General features: G+C 38.9%; 1 protein-coding gene across 2 annotated transcripts in view; it reads right to left on the bottom strand.

Moving 5' to 3' along the window:
* Nucleotides 1-238: 238 nt before the first annotated feature.
* Nucleotides 239-18030, bottom strand: part of STK26 (serine/threonine kinase 26) — a 55498-nt gene continuing 37706 nt past the window's right edge. Inside the window, exons 4-13 of one of the 2 annotated variants that reach the window (XM_040999952.1) lie at nucleotides 14247-14303; nucleotides 8665-8773; nucleotides 8408-8565; nucleotides 7381-7566; nucleotides 5018-5166; nucleotides 3943-4036; nucleotides 3565-3582; nucleotides 3459-3521; nucleotides 3241-3377; nucleotides 239-2005 (exon numbers count right to left, since the gene is read on the bottom strand). In XM_040999952.1, the coding sequence (XP_040855886.1) occupies nucleotides 1981-2005; nucleotides 3241-3377; nucleotides 3459-3521; nucleotides 3565-3582; nucleotides 3943-4036; nucleotides 5018-5166; nucleotides 7381-7566; nucleotides 8408-8565; nucleotides 8665-8773; nucleotides 14247-14303 (996 nt within the window). In that variant the 3' untranslated portion in view covers nucleotides 239-1980. The remainder of the gene's footprint in view (nucleotides 2006-3240; nucleotides 3378-3458; nucleotides 3522-3564; nucleotides 3583-3942; nucleotides 4037-5017; nucleotides 5167-7380; nucleotides 7567-8407; nucleotides 8566-8664; nucleotides 8774-14246; nucleotides 14304-18030) is intronic. The other variant, XM_040999951.1, reaches the window with a different exon arrangement.

An 18030-nucleotide genomic window follows, 5' to 3' on the forward strand; every position in this document is an offset into this window, starting at 1 on the left:
TTATTCTAATAAAACAATAATTAGGTGACTATATAATTTATTGTCTACCCCAGAATATTTTTGAGTCAAAGGGGATTTTATTCCTTCCTAACTTTGTCAAGACAGGAGTCACTATGAAGGAGCTGTCAATGTTTGCTGTAAATGTGAATTTCCAACAGAATTATACCAACAATTAAGCACAAAGGATAAATATTTTGAAACAAAATAATGTATTTTCCAAGTAAACAAACACCAAGGATCATGACATTTAAATGTTTATTTTTAAAACTCCCCCAAACACTGGCGTATGCTTCACATATAAGCAGTGTACAGGACCAATGACTACAATGAGTAAGCAGTACAATGGTATCTGCGATGCTGTTGTGTTGGGAAGTTTCAAATAATCAATTCATAAATGTACTGGCTTCATTTTTTACAAAAATATTCAGTGAATTCATGGGGTGCCAAATTATTTCTAGTTCTCTACAAACTGTAACTGAGTTTCAGTTACTGAGCAGGTTTTAAAAAAAGACTGAGTGAAACTATTATTTTGAAATATAATGTATCGGAAGTAATTGTTAATGGTTTAGGTCAATAAAAAGAATTATCCGGAGAACAGCAACTTTCTCATGTCTGGTTTTTAAAGGGTGGAATGTAATGGCTAACTAGATTAGAAACAATTCAGTACTTACTAACACCTTTCTTCTGATATTTGGCAATTATTCAGATTTTTTAAATGACACTGTGCAAAAACCAAATTGTGTAGACCCAAACAATAGAACACTAGCTATCAAAACTAGTTAATAGCAATGATTCTACAACTATGGATATACACCCCTGTTAAGAACTAAGGCAGGTATAAAATATATACTGGGCTTAAAATAGAAAAATGAATTACCCACTTAACAGTACCATAAATATAACTGAAAATGAACTGTACAGTCCAACTTATCTGTGGATGGAAATCATCCAGTACTCTGGTTATTTTCATGTGAACTAGAAAATCCATTTAAATATCCTTGCAAAAACAAACAAATGATGCTTATGTACTGATAATTATGAAGAAAAAATGTATAAATATTATATATGACAACTTAATAAAATGAAAAATATATGCTGCCGTAAATCATATTTATACCCTTTGATCAGGTACTTAATCACATGACAATCAGCTTTACATAAGCTAAGTTCAAGCATATACTATGCAGTTTAAGCAAACAATTTTAAAAAATGAAGGCCAACTAAACTTTGCAGTATTACCAAAACCCCCTTCTTAGCTAAATGCTATTGCTTTCAACTTCTAACCATTAACCATAAGGGTCAACTGTCTCTTCACTCTAAACGAGAAGGTAAATACTGCACACCAAGAGGTACCTCAGTTGCTACACATTACCTACAAAATGCCTCAAACCCAGAGCTCTCAAACGTGATCATCATTTGGCTGCCTGGAATTCATACCAACTTGGGAAAAGAGTTGATACTTTTTCAGGTTTCATTGCCAAGAACTTATTTAAAAACTTCTCTTTTAAGAAGGTAGGACTTATAATTCTACCTCCCCACCAATATGCATTTTAATATGCTTGTACTGACAAAAAAATTTTTAATGTTTTAAATCCTGATGATTTATATATGTCAACTATTTAGGATGACTCTGAGAGACCTGTATGCTTTGTGAGTGTACAGTTAACTAAAGAGCAAAACGTGAAAGGTATTCAACCTACTAACTTAAGAAATCATGACACCTAAAAGCAAAACTGTATCTCAATGTCCACTAGAATACAGGTGAAACTGTAGTATTAAAAGTTATTCCTTACAAAATAATCTCTTTAAAATATAAAATGATAAACACCATCACAAAATAGTTGAATAGCTTCTTCGAAATCTTCAACGTTGCAAAGATCCAAAGGCACATGGAGCTCATGAACTAAACATCGTTAAACTTGAAGGAGCTTTGGTGGGTTTCTCTGGGTCCATAACAAACAGAAGCCAATAATAAGTTGCCTAGGGTGATTCATCTGCTGAACACCTAGAAAGTTGAGGGAAAAAAATGAATTTAAGTACAGTTATGTTACATGTTCATATTTAAGGACCCGATTCAAGAAACGAAATGAATTCTTTCTATTCAATATCATGCAGATGTCAAAAAAATAAGTTTGAAAAATCGCTGCTACCTCTGATTTCACAACTTCAAATGGCTTTGCTGGAAAAATGGAAAATAAATGGAAGTTTTCCACTATAATAGAAGGGTCTTTAAAAGGGGCTTTAGTTAATAAGTTATATTTCTCAGAAAAGAATGTCTTTGAAAGTGTGTGACTTTACAGACTATATAATTTGTTTCATCCTGATTCCAATGATATCATAAACAGGTTTAGTATCCTGGATTCAAAATGTTTGGAACACAAGTGTTTCAGGTTTTACAACTCTGTGGATCTTTAAATATTTGCATATATTTCACAATCTGAGCATCCCCAATACAAAAAAAAAAAAAAATTCTGAAGTCTGAAATGCTTTAGAATCTGAAACTATGTAAGTGTTGTGTTGGCATTCCACAAGTTTGGGATTTGGGAGCGTTTTGGATTTTGGAGAGAGGGATGCCTAGTCTGCACAAAGAACCATAAAAGATGTACTGAGAAGAGATAAAATGGAGTTACAACAGCTTGCTTGACTTCAGAAGTGTATGTGTGTGCGCACATACCAAAGTCTTTTAGATCTAAGAACTTTTTCGAATGTGAACAAAATCAAATTTATAGTTCAAGAGGTAGAACAGAAAGTGAAGTCAAACACAAGGACCCTATATCATCTGGAGTGAGTTTCACTACCTAAAATCTGTTATTTAACTTTTCATATGGGGGTCAAACTTAGGAATGTTAGCACTGGCAACTGTGTGAATAATGGTGTTCCCGCAAAGGCCAAGGGTAGTGGCAAGAATGAAAACATTCCCGAACGACGTTTTACAAGAGCCCAAATAAGACCATGCTTAAGAGACCTTTTGTCTACTGCTATTAGCAGAGAGAGAAAAAAAGAGGAAAAGGCCATTTTATTCCGTGGAAAACTACTTGATCATGCCTAAAGAGGATAATTCCAAAAACTAAGGCTTGGATGGGCAATGGAAAAAAAAAACATACTCTTTACATACGTAACTATGAAACCGTCATATTTGTTAGGAATAACTGAAATGGTTGGATCAAAGTTATGTGGCTTCCCAAATGAACATCTCACAAGCATGTGGAGGTCATTTTTAAAGTTGCATTTCAAGCTTACTTTTGAAACTTTTCGATTAGTTTCTTCACCATTTTATCTGTGATTCCAGGACAGGCAGCTTCAGCCACAGCAATGCTTTTCTCAAGTTCTTCAATGGCCTGATTTCGGCTGGCATTATTCTCATCCTGCTGTTTAAGCTGAGAAAAAATGGATGGTTACAGCATTTCACTACTATACCACTTAACACAGGCACTGAACACGACAGAACTTGCACTTACTTCAGCAAATGCAGGGGTGATTATCATAGACAGACAGCTCAGGGTTTGCACCAGATCTTGCTCCTTTGAATGAATCATATGGGTTACATACATGAAATTAAAATACCAATTCATATTGTCTTAGCTCTCCCATAGCGATTGTGAACTAATTTGAATCTCACCCCAAAGCCCTGATGGAACACAAGTCTCCATTATCTTTTGACGCATTATCCAGAAGACCTCCAACTTTCAGGACTACAACAGAAATCACCAATGCCCCAGGCTAACGTATCTCTCTTAAGTAAAATGCGTTTAAAACACACAAGTGGTCACCTTAATGACTTCTATTACCTCTTCTTAATGAGCTGCAAACAAATGGCAAATGAGGCATACTGTGCACCCAGTGAAGGAGTCATTCACAAGTATTCAACCTTTTGGCCATTATAATTGTATCTATAGTCGGGAAACGCCTATGAGGGGGAGGTGATCATCCCCACATACGTACTGCCCCGTTCTGCAGTTTCTTCGGGTCGGGCTTCTTGCGCACAGTGGTAAAGCTCCATTCGGGATGAGTATTATTTTCCCTGCTGGTGGATTCCCTAAAGAGATGGCCACAGATAACTCCTTAAATTTCAAAATAGTTAAGCACATTAAAAGTACCAAATGAATGCAGGCACACTGCACAGATCATCGTCCCAATATATGTCAGCTTCGGGGAGACACTATATCCTACTTAGACTAGTGGTAGTTCTCAATTCTAAAAGTACATTAGAGTGCCACATGCAGCTGTGTCCAAAACTATCTGTTTCCCATTGCTCCCCCACTCAATCCGGTTCTCCAGCAGTGTGGTTTGTAATTTTCTTGAAGGTTCCATCGGTAACTCTCATGGGCAGTAAGGCTAACAGACATGAGAACAAGGCACAGATGCTTCTCATATTTCCCCCTATGTTCAAATGTTGGGTAAAACCTCCTAAATGGAGGAATGTGAGTATACACTCACAACAATTCAGTGCTTGCCTTTTTACCAGTTCCGGGGGCGGGGGGGGGAGAATAATAGGTTAACTAAACTCAACTTGAGGCTGAATTGTTCACATAAATGATGCTATTAAAAAAAAAAACTTACATAAATGAATCTTTGTGTGTACCAGTCTGATGACACTGGCTATGCAGCCCAGAGATGGGAAAGGCCTAGAAGTCAGTTCTCTGGAGGGATTTGTAGATTACAATCAAAGGCATGGGGGGGGAGGGGAGGGGAGACACAGCTCTTTATTAGTCTGGGCAAACCTAACATATCGTCTTTTGTCAGATCATGTTTCAAATTTGTAATATACTCAAGCATCCACTAGGGGTTAGACTGAGACCATTCAAAACTAGAACCTATTCACTGGCGAGAAAAACACGTTTCCAAATTCAACAGATTCCACATCCTGTGACTGAAAAACACTTTCATAGCTGCTAAGGTAAAAACCACAGAACACAAGGTATATGTTATGCTGGAGCAAGCACATTACACTAGAGCTAAAATACGCAAATGCTGAGATGGGCTACCGACATAAACATTCTTTAAAAATTGTACATACGAGTCAGAGCCCTCGGAATCAGATTCCTCATCACTATGGCCTTCTGCCTTCCATCTCTTGAAGCGATCAATCAGTTCGGTCAAATAAGAAGTCTTCTTTGAATTTTTAACAATGAATTTGTGTTTCAGAAGCTCTTTAGCTGTAGGACGCTATGGGAAAATATTTAAGACAGAGGGTTATTTCCTGTTGCTTCATATTTCTAAAAAAAAAAAAACACCTAATTATTAGCTTACAAGATAGCAGAGACATGTTAAGTGTCCAATTCTATTTGTAATTTGTCTAATTCTAAAATAATTACAAATTCTTTAGTATTTTAAATTTATTTATCTTTTTCTGCCTGAAAAGCAGAGAGAGAGAGAGAGAGAGAGAGAGAGAGGAGGGTTTGGGGAGCAATACCTTTCATCCACTGGTTCACTCCCCAAACGCTGCCAATAGCCAAGGCTGGGCCAGGCTGCAGGCCAGGAGCTGGAAGCTCTACCTGGGACTCCCACGTGGATGGCAAAGCCTCAGACACCTGGGCCATCATCTTCTGTCTCTCAGCATGCACAAGCAGAAAGCTAAGCGGAAGACAAAGTAGTGGGGACTCGTACTGGCACTCCCAATATGGAATGCAAGTATCCCGAGTGGCAGCTTAACCAGCTGCACTACAATGCCTCTCCTGCTAATTTTGTGCTTGAAGTTGCTCAAGGCATTCAAATTAGATTCACCACTTTGGAACTAGTGATTCCAAACTAGTGATTCCATGGCTCAACGGGTTAAGCATCCACCTGCAAGTGCTAGCATCCCATATGGATACCAGTTCTGCTTCTCATTCAGTCCCCTGCTTGTGGCATAGGAAGGCAGTGCAAGATGGTCCAAGCCCTTGGGATCTTATACATGTGGGGGAAACCCAGAAGTTGTTCCTGGCTCCTGGCTTTGGATAAGCTCAGTTCTAGCCATTGCAACTACTTAGGAAGTGAACTAGTGGAGGGAACATCTTTCTGTCTCTCCTTTTCTGTAAATGTGATTTTCTAATTTAAAAAAATCTTTAAAAAATAGCATGGATAAATTCTGATATCTACAAAAATGTATCCCAGGGGAAAAAAACATAAAAATTAAAAAAAAATTAAAAAAAGATTCACTACTCAGCCTGGTGCAGTAGCCTAGCAGCTAGGGTCCTCGAGTTGCATAAGCTGGGATCACATATGGGTGCTGGTTCGTGTCCCGGTTTCCCCACTTCCCATCTCCCTGCTTGTGCCTGAGAAAGCAGTCGAGGATGACCTAAAGCCTTGGGACCCTGTACCCACATGGGAGACCTGGGGGGAAGCTCCTGGCTCCTGGCTTCAGATCAGCTCAACACTGGCCATTGTAGTCACTTGGGGAGTGAACTGGCAGATGGAGGCTCTTCCTCTCAGTCTCTCCTCTTGTCAGTGTGTCTGACTTTCAAATAAAAATAAAAGTAAAATCTTAAATATATATATATATATATATATATATAAGGAAATGTCTTTTAAAAAAAAAGATTCACTACTTTGGTTCCACAATTTATATAAAGCCTAGCAGACAGGAGGTAACCAAACCACTGTGCAGGGCTCTCTTAAAAGCCAAGGAAAAATTAAAAACATGCAAAAATAATGCTTTAAAATAAAATATAAATGCACTTGTTTCAGAAAAAATAATGTAAACCAGCAAGGCTATTCTTTTTATCTGTGTTGATCATGCAATCCCATTTTTCCATCATCAATGAATGTCTAATGCATTTTAAATGAAGACGCCAGGCAATGGGGTCTTTATTTAAACTAGCAATTTACTAATATCAGAAATGCTTGTTATTAACTTAAAAGAAGTCATATCAGGCTTACACAGATATTGTCTATTTCTAACTCTAAAACTCAAGACAGTTTTTAACAACAGTAAACAAACTATAATTAAATTTGTTAAGTATATGAATGGAATTCAATAGATCAAAATACTCAACTTATTATTGCTGTTTGTAAACACCAAACAAAAATATATTTTTCATGAAAAATGAAAATACTGGTGACTAAGCAGCATTGTATATATTTACACATACTTTAGTAATGACATAATATGAAAAAAAAAACTTTGTTTCCCAAATTGCCCTCCCCTTGAAACAAGAAAGAATCATTAGAATAAAGAGAAAGCTAGCGACCAAGAAAAAGATGCAGAATACTAGAAAAAAAGAAACTAAAGGTCCTATTAAGCATGGAACAGAATTTATACAGAGGCAAGAACCAGATTTCTAGATGGATCTTTGACAATTTTCACATGTACTTTATTCCCCACTGTTAACAAAAGCCATCTTTTCTGTAAGTGGTTTTTGTAATAGAAAACAAATGGAAGTAACAGCCTTATATACTCACGAATGATGGATCTTTGTTCAGGCAAGCATCAATGAACTCCTTAAAGGACTTAGTAAAATCTCCAACAAGGGTTGGAGGGTTGTTTTTTGGAATAAGAAACAGGACTCTCATTGGATGCATATCAGAGTTAGGTGGCTCTCCCTTGGCTAGTTCAATAGCAGTAATTCCCAAAGACCATATGTCAGCCTAAGGTAAGAGAAATTCAAAAAAAAAATATATATATATGTATGTACACACACACACACACACACACACACAGAGTTTCTTGAAATCCCATCCTAATAAACTGCCACAAAATAGCCAATGGAATTTGATGGTCATACAATATCAAAATCTCTCAAAAAATCTGATGTAAATATGTTTTATTAATACAATCTATTTATTCAAAACTGAAATTCCATATTTTGTGCCAGATGCCATTTTGGGCATGAAGGATTCAAATGAATGGGCCAGACAAAAATCTCTTTTCCCATGGGCCTTGCATTTTAGGGAGAGAGAGTCAGATAGTGCTAAGTTTTGTGAAGAAAGCAGCATAAGCAAATCATGAATGATGGGATCAACAGTTAGAGAGCCTTGCAGAAGATATCTAAAGAAGGTATATCTGTGTAGGTAATAGTAAAGCAGAGACCCCACTGGAAGGGTAGGTGTTACAGAAGAAAAGGAAGTGTCGTGGCTGTGAGGTAAGTGTCTAATTGCTATGTTTAATGAGCAAGGAGGCCACTGTAGCTGAAGCATATAGGCTTCTAGAAGAGAAGATGCTGGAAAGGCAGACAATATCCAAGTCTTGTAAAGCCTTGTATGTCACTGTAAAGATTGAATGTTATTATGAGTGGGATGGAAAGCCAGTGATATGAATATGATTCAAACAGTACACTCGCCAAGGGATTTCATGATAGAGCTGCAGAATGACATAGCCAAAGTTTAAGAAATACGTAAGAGGAAAGAACAACTGAGGTGCTGCATCAACTAGGTTGGTGTCCTACATAAAATGCATTAACAGAACCAATTTGTACAGGTAACACTTTACTTTTGAGTCATAAGCTGACTGTTGAATAACTTCAGGAGCCATCCAAAATGGAGTTCCCACAAAAGTATTTCTTTTAATTTGTGTATCTGTCAGCTGGCCAGCCACTCCAAAGTCAGCAAGTTTAACATCTCCTTGTTCTGAGAGCAAGACGTTGGCAGCTAGGGGATGGGGGTGGGGACAAAAAGGAAAAGAAAGAAAATTCAGCCTTGTCAGGATATGTGTCCTTTTCCCCAGGTTTGTGTTAGCCTTGTGTATACCTTTGATGTCTCGGTGAATTTTCTTTTCTGAGTGCAGATAGTCCAGACCCTTCAGAATTTCCTTTAGCATCGTAGCGATCTGGAACTCATCAAACGGACCAGCTCGCAGCTTCAGGGGAAAAACACACACACTCACACATGTCAAAAAGCTTGGAAAAATCAAATCTGAAATGGGTATCTTTGCAATAAGAGCATCACTTAGGAAATATATGAAACCAATATTTAAAGAAATGAGGCAAGCTTTTAAAAAATATGGGGAAGATGGCAATAGACTTAAGTCCAAAAAAGTGAAGGGGTTTTGAAAAGATTACATTTAATCTTGAAAGATAATACCAGCACTTCTACTTCCACATGAGCTTCAAACTCTGTTTTTCCTGAATATTTATCTGAAACATTCACGCCTGAATATGCATAAATGACAACAGAACCAGGTATCACTTTTTTTTCCCCAATGATGAGACAAAAACTATCAGAGTCTGAAGTTCTGGCATTTCTATTTCAAAGCATTAGATATTAGACTTTGACACCCAACTGATTTTTAGATGAGACTGTTCCTAAGAATTCCAATAACCAGCTATGTGACTCATAGGTCGGTCGTGCACGTTTCAATAACATTTAAGGAATAGAACTTTTCTGAGAATGAAAATTTAAACTTAGACAGGAATATGATAATTAAAATCTTCAGACTATTATTATAGAAAACCTTTTTTCAAGTCATGGAGGGATTTTTTTTTTTCAATTAAACATACCACATTTACCTCTCTTTCCCCCTTCTCTGAACTAAAGCCAACAGATCCAACTGGAACACAAGGCAAGCAATGATTCGGTTTCAGGAGAACTCGTAATGGAATATCTGAAAATTTCTCCTTAAAATAAAGGGTTATTTCAAAATTCTGGTACCTCATAAAGCACAAACACTCGACTGTGCAATATTATTACAGGAAAGCGTGGGAATCTGAAGTCAGAGCTGAGGCTGAGCTCTGTTTGCTGGAACGAGGGAAGAGGTGGTGAAAATCCAACACTGCCCACTTGGCCGCTCCCTGGGAGGGACTCCCAGTTCTTTGGCACCTTGTGTAATACATCTTTCATGAATGCCAGATTTATGCTCAAAAAAGGGCACTTTTCACATTGAAATTTAGCAGCTTAAGACAGCATTCATATTTCTGTCTCACCATCTAATATTAACTGTGGTCTGGGTATATAGTATACCCCAGGGATTTCTGTAATGCAATAGGTTCCCCTTCCCAGACAACATTATCTATTTACTTCTGAATCTATCAACTTCTACCTCGAAAGTTTCTATTTATACAGCACTGATTGAAGCCATTCTAAAAGGTGAAAATGGCATATTATTTCGTTGGTGGTTGGGAAAGAAATTCTCAGGTAGTAGTGAATAACTAAGGGACAAACATCACACCAGTAAAAGTGCCAATTATGTTCACCTGATCATAAAGCATTGGCAGGGCCAGCTGAGGCATACCCTGTTTACTTAAGAAGCTGGGCAAGGTCCATGGAGTCCAAGCTAGCACTTAGATGGCAAGCATAAAATAGCATATTACCTAACTCAGAAGATTAAGCATACTTATTTAAAAGGTTCACAAAGAAATCCTAAAGGTCCACTGACTAATCTGCTACTTTGAAGTCCAGTTTAAATTCCAGTGAAAGCAAAATCCCAATTAACCAGTTGCTGGGAGACAATGAGAAGACTCAGTGACAGGCAAATGTGGATGGGTGGTGTGGGCAGATTTTTCTCTTCTTTTATCATATAGAATATGGTCCCAGGTGTTTAGCTAAAATGTTTCCTTTAATGTGTTATTAGTAATTACAAAAGGAGAGAAGTGGCAGTTGGAAAGAGAAGCAAAGTAAAGTAGATAGAACAGATTCTCTTTAAAATCGTCAACATAACTTCAGAACAGATGCTACCAGGGTCTTGGTCTACTCTCCTTAGAGTGCAAGCTGAGTTTCTTACTAGGGACCTAAGCCCTGGCCATCAGGTCTCATGGATAACCCCTCCTCCCTAGCGTAGTAGTCTGGTCTTGTGAAACCTGCTTCTACTTTCAAGTGAGGAGATGCAAGACAGGGCCATTTACTCTTTCAGTGACCTCACATTTCTAGACTTGTGGATTTTCCTCCAGCTGCCCTGACTTCCAGCCAGTGTCTAATGTGCCACGTCATGTGACATGTTCTCTTAGGGTGCACGTATTAGCTCCAACTTTTTCTCTTGGTGCTCATGTTTTAAATTATTTGCCTGCTGTTTTTGTTGCAAGTGGCTACATTTCTTTTTGGAAAGAAGTGGGGTATAATAAATTCAATGAAATAATGTACAATATGCTCCAAGTCTGTCCAGCTGTTTTTCAAGAATGTGAGAGACTCTCAAGGATCGCATTACATAATGCTGACATAAATTACAAGTCATAATCTTCTGCTATGAAAGTGAGAAAATACACTCTGCTCAACTTCCCTCTTACTTTCTCTTGTTCCAGGTAGCAGAGCAGCCCTCTACATCCAAGTCTTGTTAGCTCTATCATGTAACAGCATTTGTTAGTGCAGGATTAAACATGGAGAATAGCACGATCTACACAGCAGAGAAACTTTATGATTACATCCATATCATTGGACGTGCAAAATTAATAATTACTAAGTCATACATATGTGTATATATGACTTAGTAATTATTAATTACTAGTATGACTTAGTAATTATTAATTACTAAGAGTAATTAGTAATTAGAGTGCCCAAGAGAGAGGCAGGCAAAAAGACAAAGAGATCTTCCACCTGCTGGTTGACCTACCAAATGACCGTAACAGCTAAGTCTGAGACAGGCCAAAGGCAGAAGCCAGGAGCTCTCGTACAGATGAGCAGTAGAAATCCAAGTACTGGGGCCATCTTCCACTACTGTCCAAGGTGCATCAGCAGGGAGCTGGATCACAAGTGGAGCAGCCAGGACTCAAACCAATACTCTTCTAAGAGATGCTTACACAACAGGCAGTGGCTTTAACACACTGCACCACAATGCCAGACTTTAAATTCTTTAAGATTTGAGGAAATAAGGGTATTAGAAGGGCGAAGGTCTTGCCAAATTTTAATCGGCTAATTGGTGCAAAACTAGGACTAGGTGCTGCGACCATTTTAAATTCACTGACTTTTCCTTTATTGACATTTGTTTTATAAGACAGATATCACAATGACAGGATGAGATTAAGACCTCACAATTATTTTGCTTAGATATTTCAAAAAAGTGACCGCACTGTTACTAGTGGAGTTGGATTAGGGTTGCTAGTTGGGGTTGGCCCATTTTAAAGGCTTAATGCTGCTGTCACTGAACCTGATTAAGAGTGGATGAGCCCTGCCAACACCCCCCAAAAAACCAGGATGGAGACATGGTGAACACATCGGGGACCAGCTAGGGTAACGGATAAATCTAGAAATGACTGACAATATTTACAAAGCAGAAGAAAGAACTGCAAAGCAACTGAGAGGCTTCTTGTGGGGCTAATGGACATGGCACTGGGTAACCAGGCTCTAAAAAGACAACTTCAAGAGGAGCTGGAAGCCTGACTCCATATGCCCAAAGGATTACTACATAGCCAGAAGCCAGTGGTATTCTCTCACTTCTGGGCAGAGAGAGTGAAAAAATGAACTCAAGTTTTAGGATGCAAAAGTTAGGCACAAGGAAGGACTGTCACGCTCAGCAATGGATTACAGAGACAAATTCCTGGAGGTGAGCTGCAGTTCTCCATCAGATTTCTTTGCCATTTTATTAGAATGGTGTAAGTATCCCTCGGCCTAAAGGAAAAGAAAACCCCCTATGCTCATTTCTGTTCCTGCTGCTGTTTGAAATGTTGAGCCCATTAGGGTTAAAGCATTGAAAATGTATTCAGGGCCTGACATGGTAGCCTAGTGGCTAAAGTCCTTGCCTTGCAAGTGGCAGCACTCCATATGGGTGCCAGTTCTAATCCTGGCCGCCCAGCTTCCCATCCAGCTCTTTGCTTGTGGCCTGGGAAGGCAGTCAAGGATGGCAAAAAGCATTAGGACCCTGCACCCGCATGGGAGGCCCGCCTTGGAACACTGCACTCGTCTGGGAGACCCAGAAGATGCTCCAGGCTCCTGGCTTAGGATCGGCACAACTCCAGCCATTGTGGCTGCTTGGGGAATCAATGGACAGAAGATCTTCTCTGTCTCTCTTCCTCTCTGCATATCTGACTTTCCAACAAAAAATAAACTAAATCTTTAAAAATGTATTCAGTCATTTTAAGCTAGGAAAACTCATCTCCTCTTAGAAATAAGAATGCAAATGTGATTTAATGATCATCAAAATGTTTGTTCCCCCTAGAAATAACACACAGGCAGAATTGTGAAAAAAAAAAAGTTAGTCACAAAATACCAAAAACGGAAGACAACCTAGAAACAAATGTTTTATAAGACATCTAAGTGTTGGCAGTTTAGGCACTTTGTTCACACTCCCAGATTTACTGAGGAGTGCAGCCAGCCATATAAACTCAGATGCCCATAGGTCAGTCCAGTGGTCATTGTCTCTTGTAATTCCTATTAAGTTAAAAATATGATATGGTATTTCAGATTTTAAAGTGGAGGACAAGGTGAGGGCAGGGAACCGATGCTGACAGGATTACCATAATACGGGGGAGTGGGGGTGAAAGCAGCATTTCCCTAAAGCACCTGATGTATGGACACATTTTCCCGAGGGATGATTTCTAGGCACTGCAGAATTTGAGCATTCTGACCCTTGTCCACTCAAGTGGCTGTAGCACTTTCAAGTCATTGTAATAACGAAATTTGCCAACATATTTCCAAATAACCTACAGAGGGGCCATAAGGAACTCTTGGGAAGAACTTGATCTATAAGCCTACTTGTTCAGAACTGTAGAAGCACACAGGTTTAGTTCTGGCTGCTGTACCAGAATACTACAGATACATGGTGGCTCAGAGCAAACTGTAATTTCTCACAGTTCTGGAGGCCAGGAAGTTCAAGATCAGTGTCTAGTGATAGCACACTTCTTCAACTCTCCCTGTTTTCCATATAAACTTCTCACTGTACCCTCACATGTTAGAAATTGACTTAGAGAGCTCTTTGGGGCCCCTTGTATAAAGGACACTTCATGAGAGTTCTATCCTCATGACCTAACCATCCTCCACTGTGCCCACGGCCCCACCTCTTGTTATGATCCCTTGGGGATTAGGAATCAACATATAAAGCGTGTGTGCGGTGGGGGAGGGCAACATCCAATCCATAGCAGTGGACTGTCACTTTTAGTGACAGTTGCATCAATTACATATATCTGAAAAATCTAAGATACTATTTTCTGGAATAATCTTGGAAGTAGTAAAACTCAAAATGGACAGCCATGAATACATTTTTAATTTGGAAGATTTTATTAAGCTTTCTGCATTTCTCACGTCCTCCTGTGCCATCAACATCATGTGCATACCTGCCAACACAGCTGTGTCTGTGTGAGTTTCATTCAAACATAGCTAAAGCAACAACTTAACCTGACCAAAAGCACCATTTACTTCAATTTTTATAAAGTGTATTTGTGTGTATGCAATTATTTAAAAATACTTACGAGATCGAGTGCTGAACCACCACCGAGGTATTCCATTATTATCCATAATTTTGAACCCTGTAAAGCCATGAAACATGAAAATAATTACAAACCCAAGCTAAAGTAACATACTAGAAAAAATGCTAACCCTCGTATACCAATGCACTGCCACTAAGATACAAGTTTAAAACTTCCTGCATGGTACCTGGAATATATTTTTTCCACAGAACTTTACAAAATGAATAGCCATTGCTCCCATCTCCAAACCTGTTTACCCTTTAACATGTCCAATCAAGCCTAAATATTCTTTGTTATTGTTGAACTGAAAATGGTGAATTTTATAAAATTTAGAAAAAGTAAACTTTACCTTTAGATTTGTTGTGAATGATTACACTGAAAGACAGTTACATTAAAGAATGAGGAGATAAATACTTTTAAAAACTTTGCATGCTTATCATGTGATTTTAGAAGTTTTTATATATTATTTATTTTTTAGGATTAACTCTCTTTTCCTTGGAAAGACAGATTTACAGAGAGAAGAAGAGACGGATCTTTCATCCACTCATTCACTCCCCAAATAGCCACAATGACTGTAGCTGGGCCAATCAAAAACCAGCGCCAGAACCTTTTTCTGGGTACAAAATGTGGGTGCAGGCTCCCAAGGACTTGAGCCATCCTCAATTGCTTTCCAGATCATAAGCAGGGAGCTGAATGGGAAGTGGCGCAGCAGGACACAAACCAGCACCCATATGAGATGTCAGCACATGCAGACAGAGACTTATTCAATTGAGCCATCACACCTGCTCCCTGAAATTTATTTAAATTAACACAAAAAACTGTACGCACTTATGGGGTGCTATGTGGTGTTTTGAACAATGCATGCATTGTGTAAGGTTCAAATCAGAATACTTAGCATGTGTCCGGGCACATTTAAATAACAGACTGACGGAATTATATAATTTTATAATTATATTTTCTGACGGAAAATCAGTCGGGAGTGGGAATTTGTGCAGGTGGGGAATCCCAGACTCTATAGGATCATACCATAAAATTCAAAATAAAAATTTTTTAAAAAGGTTCCAAAAGTCCATCTTTAAGACATTGGGAATTTCTAAAGTAAGCACTTTCCCATGAAAAACATCAGCTAGGTTACCGCAGTAATCCCTGCAAAAGACAATTCAACCGAGTCGTATTCCTAGCATAGCATAAAGCGCTACAGAGCAATCACTAGTTATGCCTTGACATTTATTTTTTTCTGGGAGAAAACTATATTCAGTGTTGTGCTTCACCTTGGGATGCCAGGAATACATTTCTCACCTTGACAGCCCAAGCTGTGGGATGAAGATTCTCAATTCTCAAACTCTGAAATTTCTGGGAAGTACTAAGGAGTTCAATTAAAATTTCCAAGCATCTCCATGGGGTTGGGACTTTATCAAAGCCCAGAAGGAATTTCAATGACAGAATGATGAGTGCTAAGGGAATGGCGGAGGAGGGGTGAAAAGTCAAGGGTGAGCTCCCAGGGTAGTATGGGGGGGTGGGATGTGGGCTGAGGTTGGGGACTAAGTAGGGAGAGGGCTCAGTTAAATGAAGACAAAAGGATTCTCCTTTGTTAATTCTGTCACCATGTAAGCTGTGTAAGAGAAACAGTGCTTTCGCACCTCAAACAGCCCATCCACTGATATTGACATTCATTCTGTCAGGCCACAGCAAACCAGCTCGAATCCAGGAACAAAGGACTAGAGTATCTTTGTTAGGAGCAGTATATACAATATGAGAGAGAGGAAATAAACTCCCACAAGAGTGGGGAGGAAAGAGGAGGTCTGGGAGTGAGTCATGTAATCTGTATTTATATATAGAAATCCACTACTAGAATGTGAGAACTGTGAATCTGATGTATCTTTGTGTCAAGGGTAGAAAATTTTTTCTCTTAGGATGAGCATTTGGCCCACAAGTTAAGACACTAATTGGGAATGCCAATATCCTATTTATCAGAGAGCCTGGAGCCCCAGTTCTGCTTTGGATTCTAGCTGGTAAAGGATACACATCCCAGGGGTCAGTATGTAACAGCACACATGATTGGGCTTCTGCCACTCATATGGACCCCTGGGGTGAATTCCATGTTCTTGGCTTTGGCTTGGCTCAGCCCCACTGTGGCAAGCTTTTGAAGAGTGAACGAGCAGAAAGAAGATCGCTCAGTATCTCTGTCTGCTAAAACAGATTGAAAATTTTCTTTTGACGTCAGTTTGTGTCTACCAAGTACTATGCTCTACCATATGAGTTCAGGTGTTCCAAGCACCTGACATTTAAAAGACTCTTGTAAAACATGTTTCTTTTTGTAATATTGCATGAATGAAAGCACCTGTTTTCCAAGTTAAAAACTGTGTGTTCTTCGTTTATACTAATTCAAAACAGAAAGTTACCAACTCACTGTCCCTGAAAGATATTCACAGAAACCTTCAAAAGTGACTCCCTAAAGCAGTAGATGCACACTGCCAAGGTACTGGAAGTAATGTTTCAGCAACTTCAGGTCTGAAAACAATGCTGCTTCTCAGCATGCGGACTCCAGGCGGAAGGAGGACTCCTTTTAGACAGGCAGGGAAACGTAGCTACCCCGCAGCTTCTCTGGTTGCCTCCTTTTGACTGCCACACCTAGACATAAGCCTCAGTGGATGATGACCATTGAACTGGATGCTCAGAAGATCATTTGGCAGCCACAGCCTGAAGCATGGCCTTGAGTGGGCCCTGGTGGCAAACTAGCAGGCTGTGTCTATGCTCACGGAAGCTTACAAGAGATTCTTCCAACTGGTTCCTGGGCCCAGCATGTTTCCATTGGCTCAGTGTAAAGAGCAATCACAGAAAAAAAAAAAAAACAAATTGCAAAACTTAGACAATATTATCCTACAATGTGGAGGGATGATGGTTTCCACACCGAGAAACTCCAGCATGGAGAAAACAAGCAAGTGTGTTTGGTTTGCCTTGTAAATAACTGCAAAAGGAAAGATGGTTATCTACACAATGGTTCCCAATTCCAAAGGAACAAAGCAACTATAAACCATAACCATAACACATTTAATCACAGCAAGTCCCTAAAGCAAAAATAAAAATGTTATTTCTCTACTTACAAAAGGGTCCATAAATTTGAACAATGGTTTATAGGACTAACTTTAAAGTCCTGTGTCAACATGGGTGGCCATTCAGGGATTAGGAAATTATTCCCAAATTTGGAACATCAAAAGAATAACTGCTCTAGAGTTGTACTGGGAAGAAGTTAGGCCCTGGTATCTTGCTGGTATCTGAAGTATCAGCTCTTAACCCTTGAGGCTTTTGAACCATATTTATTTGCCACCAAAGCAGACATTTCACCAAAGGGGATTGAAATGCTACTTGGGGAAGTGGGAATTTGCTTATAGAAGAAAACATTAAAATCATTATAGATACTTGATAGGGGATTATTTATAATGCATATAATCCAGTAAGCAACAGTTTATAACTTTTATGCCTGATTTAGGAATACTTATATACTGAATTAAGTGAGCTGACCTGTTAATCCAATAGTTAATCATAATACTGGCCATGTAATCCATCAGGTATAATAAACCAGCCACAAAAGGACAAATAGTATAGGATCCCATTTCTATGACGTATCTAGAGTAGTCCAGTTTCCAGAGACAGAAGACAGAATAGTAGTTGCCAAAGACCGTGAGCAAGGGGCAAAATGGGGACTTACGGTTTAGTGGGTACAGTTTCAGCTGGTGAAGATCTTTTGGAGATAGATGGTGGTGATGTTGCACAACAAAATGAATAT

The sequence above is a fragment of the Ochotona curzoniae genome, unplaced genomic scaffold (genome assembly GCF_017591425.1).
Source record: "Ochotona curzoniae isolate NIBS_2020 unplaced genomic scaffold, NIBS_Ocur_1.0 scaffold_1852, whole genome shotgun sequence".
NCBI lineage: Eukaryota > Metazoa > Chordata > Mammalia > Lagomorpha > Ochotonidae > Ochotona > Ochotona curzoniae.